General features: G+C 42.8%; 1 protein-coding gene across 1 annotated transcript in view; it reads left to right on the top strand.

Moving 5' to 3' along the window:
• LOC102202511 (ryanodine receptor 3) overlaps positions 1 to 11,498 on the top strand; it is a 107,461-nt gene that overhangs the window by 59,371 nt on the left and 36,592 nt on the right. The window contains 9 exon segments of the mRNA XM_013913275.1: positions 195 to 281; positions 403 to 629; positions 2,254 to 3,058; positions 3,420 to 3,620; positions 5,570 to 5,672; positions 6,232 to 6,363; positions 9,607 to 9,880; positions 9,991 to 10,105; positions 10,612 to 10,744. Of these exon segments, the coding sequence (XP_013768729.1) occupies positions 195 to 281; positions 403 to 629; positions 2,254 to 3,058; positions 3,420 to 3,620; positions 5,570 to 5,672; positions 6,232 to 6,363; positions 9,607 to 9,880; positions 9,991 to 10,105; positions 10,612 to 10,744 (2,077 nt within the window).

Genomic DNA, 11,498 nt, shown 5'->3' with positions numbered 1-11,498 from the left:
ACACACACACACACACACACACACACACACACACACACACAGGCAAACTAAACTGCACTAAGTAGCAGAGTTTTCATGATGCATCATTAAGCTGCTTTCCTTAAGTCACGCTTTCAAGCTCCTTCTCAAGCTTTTGATATTTACTTCCTGTTTGGACCTTTTGTTTGCTTTCTTTTCACTTTTCTCTGTTCCAGGTGGAACCAAACACCAAGCTTTTCCCCGCTGTGTTTGTGCGACCCACCAGCCCCAGCCTCTTTCAGTTTGAACTGGCTAAAATAAAGGTGCGTGGCTCCTAATTTTACTTTTCCATTACAACAGGCTTACTTTTGTGTCTGCAATACCATAGAAATGAATGCTGTGCTCAGACAGGATTCCCATCAGCTGTCTCTGTGTGCTCTCCAGAACGCCATGCCTCTGTCATCAGCCATCTTCAAGAGTGAGCATAAGAACCCGGTTCCACAGTGTCCGCCCCGACTGGATGTCCAGACCATAAACGCCGTGCTGTGGAGCCGCATGCCCAACAGTTTCCTCAAAGTGGAAACGGCCAGGGTTAATGAGAGGCATGGATGGGTGGTTCAGTGCATGGAGCCCCTGCAGATGTTGGCAGTGCACATACCTGAAGAGAACAGGTGTGAAACAAGGCTTAGTTCGCTTATAAGCTGGATTTGTTACTTTTTAAAGCACACTAGTCAGTGCACACAGTATCTTAAATGTTTAATCTATACAGGAAGTTTCAAACCTTTTTTAGCGAGGACCAGAGACAGCATGCAACTGCCTGTTGTAACACAACTTGTGTTCTTTATTCTTAAACAAAAGATGTACTAAATACTGATCTGCTAAGTTCTTTTTGTTTTGTGATCAGAACAAGGCTAACTGTTTTGCCCCATTTCTATTTTCTTAAAGCTAATTTCCTGTTTCATCTAGCTTTATTTTTAGCTTAAAGTAATGACAGTGGTATTCATATTCTCATTTAACTCTTAAAAAAGACAAGCTTCCTGTAACCATCAGCACACATTGCAATAAAGTGATTTAGTCATATTTTATTTTTTGGTAACATAGTAATTTTTTTTTTAATCTCAACAGTCACTCAGGATTTTCTGCTTTCCTCAGTTTTATGTCGCTGTGTATTAAAATGTCCTCGGCTATAAGCTGTTAGACAGACAAAACAGGTTTGAAGTTGTCACCGTGGGCTTCGCTAAATCATCGTGCTGATTTTTTAACTGTTTGTGACAAGTGTATTAAGCAACCAGAAGGATTAAGGGACGGGGAGTTTCAAGTTATTATCACCTTCCATTCTGACGTATAACTGTTAAGATTCTGGCCACTGAACCTTTTAAATTTAAGAGCAAGACGTGAGTTTAGAGTGCAGTGCCATTAGCTATGACTAGCAAACTTGGTTAGTAACCTACATCACATAAACACATGATTCTTAGTTAATGGTAAGCAACAAACCACCAATAACATAACTAATAAATTACTGTAATTTCACCACACAGTTATCCATATTTTCTGTCAGGCAGAAAAGGCACCAACAACACAAAAATGGTTGAGTGACTCAGATTAGCTAGCATGAAGCTTAGCAGCTAGCGGGCAGCCACCTTGTGAGTGAAAGCAGCCATGCTCCTCACAGTTAGTGTGAAGGGGGGTAAATTAGCTGTAGAGGGAAAAATCATTCTAACCCTCAGCTGTGAAAGCCTCACCCAGCCGGGCAAGTAGGCAGCTAAGTTTGTGAACACAATAACTAGAGAATGAGGCGATGTAGGGTTTTCAAATTGATACCATAACAATAATACCATATCTGTTAGAAATGTCAGGCAAATTTGAATCTCAGTCACCTTGAAGGTCAAGTTTTCTGAAAATCTTGTGATGCGATAACTAAAGATGTAAGTCACCTTGGATTTTCACATTAATAGTATTTTTTTATACCAGGTTGTAAACCTTCCATGGTAACGTTGGACACTTTAAGACTGGGTTTTATTGAGAGTCACTCACTTATGGAGACATCTTTAATGACCATTTCAATTCCAACTGCACTGAACTGGCTTCACTTTTTAGCTCTAGAGGATGCTCCTTGAGAATTTCACAGTGGATGCTGTCAGATGTAAAAAGCAACTTACTGGCTTAAAAAAAATCCCTAAGATAGAAAAATCTGAGTTTTTAAAGTTTCTCCCTGACCACCAAGTAGACTAGATCACAAACTTCGTGTTATGAACCATCATGAATTCTGCTAACTCTTGCTCTTTTTAATGAAAGGTGCGTTGACGTCATGGAGCTCTCGGAGCAGGAGGACATGAAGAAGTTCCACTATCACACCTTGAAACTGTACTGTGCCCTCTGCGCTCTGGGAAACACTCGTGTGGCCCACGCCCTTTGCAGCCACCTGGACCAATCACAGCTCTTGTACACCATCGACAATCAGTACCTGTCTGGCATGTTACGCGAGGGCTTCTACAATGTTCTGATTAGCACCCACCTGGAGACAGCCAAAGAGGCACGACTCATGATGAAAGATGAGTTCGTCATTCCTGTCACGGCCGAGACCCGCTCCATTCGTCTCTTTTCTGATGCTTCTAAAAAGCACCTCCCGCCCGGGGTGGGGCTTAGCACCTCCCTGAAACCACGCCTAAACTTTACCCCACCGTGCTTCATCAGCACCAAACGGGAGCATCTGTACAGTCCCCAAATCCCACTGGATGCACTGAAGGAGAAAGCGATTTCGATGTTGACAGAGGCTGTTCAAAGCGGAGGGCACCACATCCGAGATCCTGTCGGAGGATGCGTGGAGCACCAGTTTGTTCCAATCCTGAAGCTCATTAGCACCTTGCTGACGATGGGTGTGTTAGGAAGCGAGGACGTTCGTAAGATTTTACTGCTCATTGACCCGAGCGTCTTCAAGGAGGCAAGAGAGGAGGGAGCCACGGGGGCCACAGACAAAGAGGGACTAACAGGGGCAGAGGAAAAGGCGGTGGAAGCTGGAGAAGAAGAGGCAATCAAAGAGGCTCAACAGCCAATGGAAGGACTGCTGGAGAAGAGGCTGCCAGAGCCGGTTAAACGACAGGTGATCGTGAAAACACACACAATTGTATACACAACAGACAAATAAAAATGACCAAAACATGTGAGATCGATGCACATTGTAATCTTAAAGTGACAATCCACAGCTACGAACTAACCACACAGCTGTCCTCTCAAATGCTCCGTAACTGCTCTAATGTAATAGGCCCGTTCAGAGATCAGCCAAACATGAAATAGCTCCGTCTCGTATCGAACAAATGATCTCACGAGTAAATATCTCTTTAACAAGTGGGATAATGTGAAGCCATAAGGCATCTCGATATGTTTCTGTCATTCTTGATAACTAACACCTGCTTTGTCACAACAGTGATGGAAGCGTACCTGTTTGTGTGCCTCCTCTCCAGATGTGCGAGCTGCTTCACTATTTCTGTGACTGCGAACTGAAGCACCGTATCGAGGCCATTGTGTCCTTTTCTGACAGCTTCGTGTCCAAGCTGCAGTACAACCAGAAGTTCCGCTACAATGAGCTGATGCTGGCCCTCAATATGTCTGCTGCTGTTACAGCAAAGAAGACCAAAGAGTTCAGATCACCGCCTCAAGAACAGGTGAGAAGAAGCACGCCGGGTCTAAGCCAGCGGATCCCAAAGTAGGAAGTAAAATGCAGCATTTCGATCACTGACTGGCCTGTTCCAGTTTAGATGATTATCTTTTACAGCCATTCTGCTGTAGATTTACTGCTGTGTTTGGGATTGTTATCCTGCTGTATGACAAAAATTTGTACAAGCTTTAGCTGTTGGAGAGACGGCCTCACATTTGACTTTCAAATACAGAGTTCATAGACTTTTTCCAGCTACACAATTTCTGTAGCTGCAAAACAAAAGCCAAATCATCTCCCTCCACCGCCATGCTTGACAAGTGGTAAGAACTGTTGTGTGCTGATATGCTGTGTTTCATTTGGCACTGTGCAATATGGCCAAACATCTCAATGATACACAGTGCATAGAAATCACAAAAGTATTCTCCTGATTTGTTCTTTGTAGAGAGAAATGGCTTTCTTCTTGCAGCTCTTCCAAACAACCCTTACTTGTTCAGTCTTTTTGTATTTATAGTGTCATGAAATTGAACATTTACCACAAGGCCTTCTGTGAGCATTGCACATCCGAAATTGGGCTCAATTTTCTTGGATGTCTTGAATGTTTGCTACTACTGAATAATCTTAATCACTGCAGAGTGATTGACTTCAAACTGTTTGGAAATAGCCTCGTGGCTATTGGCTATTGCTTCTCTAAGACCATTGGTGGTCTAAGGCATTGTGTTAACACACACCTGAAATCTCCAGACTAGTAAACATCTGCCTACTGATGATCAATGAGTTGAGTGTGTTTGATTAACAGCACCTAGCTGCCACTAACCCTCCTAATCCCAAAGGAAACAATAAGGGTGTGTTTAATTTTTCACATTTTACCTTCATTTGTGTCGTATTGTTTTTGTTCAGTGTGTTTACCAAATTTTAAAACCCGACACTCATCAGATTATTCCATTTTTACGTAAAGCATTAAAAAAGAGGTGATGTATTGCGCTTCTCCACCACAGCACCACTTTGCTCCCTCGTGACAGCTTTACCCCGGCAGTTGTGTATCTCTGCTAATGGATTTCTGACAGTGCGCATATCTCCCGAGTGATCGTAGTGACGCTCGTGTGACGCAAGTGTGCAAAATAGCTGCAGAGGGTAAATGGCAGTAATTGTGCATCATTTAGAGAAAGAATAAAAAAAGAATATGTGACTCTGTAATAACTCAGTATACGGAAAACCTGCAGGCTCATGGCTTCAACTGAGTGGTCAGTACCGTTGTTGTCTGAATACGTGACTAATTTGAGATTAATGTAGATTTTGGTTCAGTTCTTTCTGCCTCTTTTAGCCCAGAGAGAACCAGAGCTGCTTCTGGCTCCTAATGTTTCATAAAGCTCTCTTCTTTGTCTATATGTGAGAGTGTGTGAGCAAAGCTTCAAGGCAAATTCATTCCTCTTGGTCTTGGTTTGATGGCATTGCTTCCCCGGGAGGGCACACTCATCCGCACAAGAGTGCACATACATAGAGCATTTCTTTAAGGTCACGGCTGCTGACAGAATTCAGTGCAGCACAGCTCGTTTAATGGCTTGTCATGGTGTCCTTCGGCCTGTTAGCGCAGAGAGAGAATTAGCCACTCGAGCTGCGTTTTTTCTCTGTGATTCCTGCAATAACAACATTATAACAAAGCTGGGATAGTCTCCAGCCCTGCACAATGTACTGCAGTAATTTGTATATAGAATAGAATACAATAGAATAATCCTTTAATTGTCCCACAAGGGGAAATTTGGTTGTAACAGCAGCCAGAAAGACACATATACAACAAACAGGACACGGAACAGAAACATGCACAATTTTTCTTACTTATTTACATTAAGGACAATGGTTACTATAAACAGAGTACTGTACAGGTATAAATAAAAATAACTAACTATGCATTTTTTTGTATCTCTATGCATCTAATTTGAACATTTTCCCACATTTTAGATCAACATGCTGCTGAACTTCAGTATGGGAGAGGACTGCCCGTGCCCTGCAGACATCCAGGAGGAACTCTATGATTTTCATAATCAGCTGCAGCTCCACTGTGGTGAGATGCAGCTCTTGCAAAAAACATTATGAACCGCAACGCTAAACTGTTTATGTTTATTACAACACATATATCATCATTTTGCAACATGATGCAGCAATGTTACATTTCCCTGATTGCTTTTAGAATTCATTACAGTTATTTTACCGAGGCAGCACAAACCTGCATTATGGCTGATCATGTAAGAATAATAAACAAAACAAACATCCTTATGAAAAATGCTTTACGTGCACATATTTCTTGGCACTGTTAGCTGCCGTTGCGTCGCCATCAGCAAAATTGTGCCTGTACTTCATGAGATGTTTCTTCCTCTCTCTCTGCAGCGCTTTCTGCCAAGGCAGAAGATTTGAACGTTCGCTGCTTCCGCAATTTCTCTGACATCTTGATGTTTTGATAAATAATTGAATCGCCCTCCCTTCCGTGGTGCTGCCGATTTAATGGCGGCCTCACCTGCGCAAAAAAAACAAAGAAACTTTAAATTGCTAAGAAATAAGAAGAGGGAGAGTTGTCCTGCGCATCATGCACATTGTGGTTGTTTTTTTCTCTCTGTGTAATGCAGGAATCCCTATGGAGGAAGATGAAGACGAGCAGGATACATCGATTAAAGGTCGCCTCCTTATGCTGGTGAACAGGATCAAAGGCCAGGCGCACAAAGCAGAGGAGCCCACGAGGATGGAGCAAGCTGCACCCTGTGAGGAAATCACTGCTTTCATTGCGCTGCATGAATGATGGTGCTGTGCCTACTGTGTCGTTACACCTGAACCTGGTTAAGAGCTAACGATGATGCGGATTAAAAGTTAATTAGTGAGCAGGGAACAACAAATTTGAGGAATATGACTGCAGAAGCATACCGAATCACAAGTGGAGGCAGTTTACTCTTAGGATGTTACTTCATAGTCAAGCTGTCCAACAACAAGAGAAAAAGGTGTCCTTGAGCAAGACATGGAACTGGTTTGGTTTGTTGTTGTTGTTTTCCCATAAAAGCACAAGTGCTGAGCTCACGCCTTGTACATTTAGTCCCTGCTACATTTTGCTCATTCATGGCCTTGTTCACCTCTTTCTGTACAACCTCCGTGTCTCTCTTTGTGTTCCTGGCACAAAAGAGAGGGCAGAATTAACAGGAGATGTTTCTGTATTGCACTTGTAGCGCCCTCAGTCTGCCGCTGCCACGTGGACTGATTCACTGGGTAGCAGTCATTTCCATTTCAATTTCCCTTCAATTTCATTATGGAAATATGCAGCCTGGTGGAGCAGAGAGGCATCAGAGTGAAGAGGATCCTGTGTCAGCCGCTCCGGGAGATGAGAGCGAGGAAACGAAAGGGAAAAAAAATCCAAAATCGTCAGCGATAAAACTCAATGCTTAACCTGATTAAACTCACAGACACGTGCAGACTGCATGAGATCGAGCACAAACATAGCAACACAAACGTTTCAGTAGCACGTCCAAATAACGGGTGTGCCGCAAGAGTGCAACTGCGAGATGTGTCTAATTGCCTCTCTCAGGGATCAGGGACCACCACTGAATGTGAGTGACCACAAGTTCTTATTTAACTGGGCAAAGTTCTGTTTAGAGTTGGATATTTTGTGCTTAAAGACAAATTGCCAGCCCTAAAGCATCCCTACTTCACCTCTCTAATGGTGACCATACTGTAACCTGCCCAAATAATCATCCTGTGTTCAAAATGTCTTGAAACTAGTGGTTTAAGGTTATTTACTCATCATGAAAGTGCCACAGACAAATCACATATACAAATATGATCGATCTCTTAAATGGTATACCAAGCACGGTTTTCCTAGATGTTAGGATATTCAAATGGCACAACAAGAAAAGATTCGATCCACTGGTGTCGTTGCTGAATGATTTTAGTGTGGACCAAAGTTGTGGACCAACTGACCGTTGTCCTCATCCCTGTTATCGTCCCTCTTCGTGCAGTTACAAAACTGAGCTGGCTCGTGCTTTGTTCTGTCCTTTTATCATACACTGATAAGCCACAATAACCTTCCAGATGATCAGCTGCATTTCCACAGAACCTCTTGGGCTATTTTGTGATATCCACTGGGGATTTAAATGACCATGGATGCTTGTGTGATGTGTTTAAAACAATCTATAGTTGACTGATACTTTTCAAAGTAACATTCACATGAATCCCAGCAGAGTGTTGCACTGCAAAGAAACAATACTTTTTATTCACCTCACCTGTAAGTGGTTTTAATGTTGTTGTGTATATTATGTGTCTGGGATTGTAGATAACGTTTAAAACTAGATATATGCTTTAGTGCAGCAGTCTCCAACCCCTGGACCGTTACTGGTCCATGAGTCATTTGGTACCGGGCTGCGAGAGTTGAGGCTCGGGTGTGACATTTATCGTTTTTTAACGTTAACTCGGTTTCCCGGGGTCTTTAATAAACCTTTTTTTTTTTGGTACCAGTACTGGTTTTATTTTGTTGTATTTATCCGCAACACCTTAAAGGCCGCTCCGTGAAAATATTGTCGGACGTAAACCGGTCCGTGGCGCAAAAACGGTTTAGTGTGCTTTAGTGTCTACGGTTTGTCATTTGTTGGTGTGTTTCCTTTTAAGTGGGTTTAGGCTCCAAGGAAGTAGTAGGACACCAAGTGAAGAAGACACCTATTAAATTTTGGTGCTGCGATTCAGGCTGTAACTGCTCTTCATCACGTCATCTCTCTCCTGGAGTCCCTGAAGATACAGATGGCTCCACTGTCTCAGCCATTATTTCATAGGAATGAAGTAAAAGGAGCACAGAAGCTGTTTGGTTTAGTTCATCCTGTAGGAGCATTTAATGGTCAGATATGAGGAGATCTGTGTGTGTGTTTCCGTCACTGTGACTCTGGATAGTCCAGCTTTCTTTACTGGGGCGTAGTAAGGGAGAAAGTGGGAGAGCAGTATATTTAACAGCAAAGCAGGCAGTGACTGTGTTTGATAGTGTGACAGAGTGCGAGTCAGGTGCTTGCTGAGAGAGGAAAAAAAATGTCGCTTCTTAATCTCGAGCTCGTGCATCTGCCCTTTCTCTGACACCCACGCAGCTCTCGGCAGCAGGATCTGTTACTGGTGCCATCCTGCTGGCTTCCCGCCCATCTCACAAAAAACCACAGACGCACACCCGTGCACTGACTGACAGTCTGCTGTCAAACAGTCTTTTGAAAACCAAGAGAACCAATCAACCAAACAGACACGTGGTCTTAAAAACGCAATCACCTAATTGCAGTACTGTTAAGGAAATCAACTGTGTGTTAATGACTCCATCGTTTATGGTACCGGACTGTTTAATTGATGTTTTTTTCTTTGTGTGTTCATAACCATAAAAAAACAAACCCACACACTCTATTGATCCAGTTTTAATGAAGCCTTAAGAGTAACCCACATATGAGCTGTCCAAACAAATGTTTCCTTTTAACCGCAAAGAACTATTAAAACCATATCCTGTTTCCTTCTTTATTCTTTACATAACAGTGGATCTTTCTGCCCCACTGAAAGTGTGGCTTTGGCATAAACTAATATTTTTCAAAGATTAGCTCATGTGACACAAGCATCCAGTTTTTTGTTGTTGTTTTTTAAAGCCTTCTTTCTGTTCTTAAGGTCTTATTTGCCACATGGAGCAAGTTCTTTTATTCAATATTCAAGCGTCAGTTGTGAAAAAGAAAGCACGCTGTCAAGTAGGCAGGTTAATGGAGGGGATTTGTGCATTAATGTGTGCCTACTGTATGTTAAGTGCCTCTTGTTGTGACCCCAGCTAATGGGAAGAGGGTCAAAGTCAATGTTCCTTTCAAGGCCCGTGATGTACAGTAAGGATGTCGAAACGATACAGCGAGCGCTTCTGCCACGGCGAGCCTTTCTCTGCTTTGCTGTTTAATACGAGGCAATCAGCTTGTTTAATAAAAGGAAACTGAGTCGTCTTTGCTCATGTTTATTTCCAGCCAATCTGAAAGAGCTTATCTCTCAGACCATGGTCAGCTGGTCCCAGGAGTGTCACATCCAGGACCCTGAACTTGTTCGCAAAATGTTCAGCCTGCTGAGGAGGCAGTACGACAGCGTTGGAGAGCTCCTCCGAGCCATGAGGAAGACGTACACCATCAGCGCTGCCTCGGTCCAGGACACCATCAACCTCTTGGCCTCCCTGGGTCAGATCAGGTCTCTGCTGTCAGTTCGAATGGGAAAGGAGGAGGAAAAGCTCATGATTGATGGACTGGGGTAGGTCATTCGACTCGTATGGAACTGATTTAGATAGAAAAACTGTTTTTTTTTTTCTTTCAGCAAACACCTAAATATTCAACGTTTGCTTCTTTTCATGTGCTTTTTAGTGACATTATGAACAACAAGGTCTTCTACCAGCACCCGAACCTGATGAGAATACTGGGCATGCACGAGACTGTCATGGAGGTCATGGTCAATGTCCTCGGAGGAGACAAGTCCCAGGTTTAACATCTTCTGCTTTACCCACATGGAGTCTGTAGCACCATCTCAGCAGAAACTGTGTTTTAATCCAGTCTTGCATGCTTTCCTTTGTGTGTAAAGCATGGTCGCAGAGCAGGTTTGCATTAATGAGGACGTGGTCCTGACTACGCAGAAGGGCAGAAAGGGCAGACTGAATCGGGCTGGCAGCGTGTGACGATGTCAGGCCTTTTACGCATCAATTAGAAGCCGAGACATGCGGGGGGAGTTTAGAGTAACATGCATGAAGGAAGTCATTACTGTAAACTCAGTTCCCCAGAGTGAAGCAACAGTTTCTCCAAAACCACTTATGATCAGCTGCTTTTCGAGGGACCCTTTTGTATCCAGGGATAAAAGTAGTCATGTCCACTCATAAAAGCATGGCTGCTGCCTGCAGTCATTTCAAAACTTTAAAAGATGCAGTTTACTCTTATTAATATCCAAGTGAAGGCATTTGAGCCTCTTAGGCTCTGTTTTATCCTACCCTTCAGGAAATTGCCTTTCCCAAGATGGTGGCCAGCTGTTGTCGCTTCCTGTGCTACTTCTGCCGGATCAGCCGTCAGAATCAGAAGGCCATGTTTGACCACCTCAGTTACCTACTGGAGAACAGCAGCGTGGGCCTAGGTGGGTACAGCCATGTTTAGAACAGGAGTGTAGTGGTTTACACATTTGTGTAACAAGTGAAAAATCCTCCGGTTTGGTCCCAGTGTTGTGGCAAAAAGTCATTTCTGACATTTCTGTGCTTTTTAAATGTCGATTAACTTTGTTTATATTGGTAAATACACTAGTGAACCGGGTTAATGAAGGGGTCATATATAAAATCTAATCTAATCTAATATGTGAGCATTACGTGATGTATTACTTTATGACTCTACATTATAATCAAGTATATTTATAAAACTGGGATGTCATATTTGTTACATTTTTTCTGATAGAAAAATGATAACTGTATAGATAACAGTCACTCAGGCAAAAACTGTTTGCAGCTTCTGACAGGAATATTCTTTCTGGCTCAAAATAACTTAATATCAATTATTTATATTCTTTATCAAGTGACTTATGCCAGTTTAAATTTCTGCAATCGCTTTTTGGCAAATACCAGGAGGAGACACACATCCCTTCCTAGTTGCATCAGGAAGAATATAAGAAAACAATCTGCCAATCAGAAACAAGCTGACCTGACCACTGTGGCGACCCCCTTTGTGAATAAGGGAACAGCTTAAAGTAGCTACGTGGCTGTCGAATTCTCTGAAAGGAGGCAAAGACGTCTTTCATTTCAGCCAGAGGATATGTGAAAGCTGAGCTGTATGAACTAACAACTCATTGAACTTGTGTGTGTGTGTGTGTGTGTGTGTGTGTGTGTGTGTGTGTGTGTGTG

The sequence above is a fragment of the Pundamilia nyererei genome, unplaced genomic scaffold (assembly GCF_000239375.1).
Source record: "Pundamilia nyererei isolate P.nyererei 1_Seehausen unplaced genomic scaffold, PunNye1.0 scaffold00123, whole genome shotgun sequence".
Lineage (NCBI taxonomy): Eukaryota > Metazoa > Chordata > Actinopteri > Cichliformes > Cichlidae > Pundamilia > Pundamilia nyererei.
The sequence above is the reverse complement of the archived record's forward strand: the minus strand, read 5'-3'. Positions and strand labels throughout refer to the sequence as shown.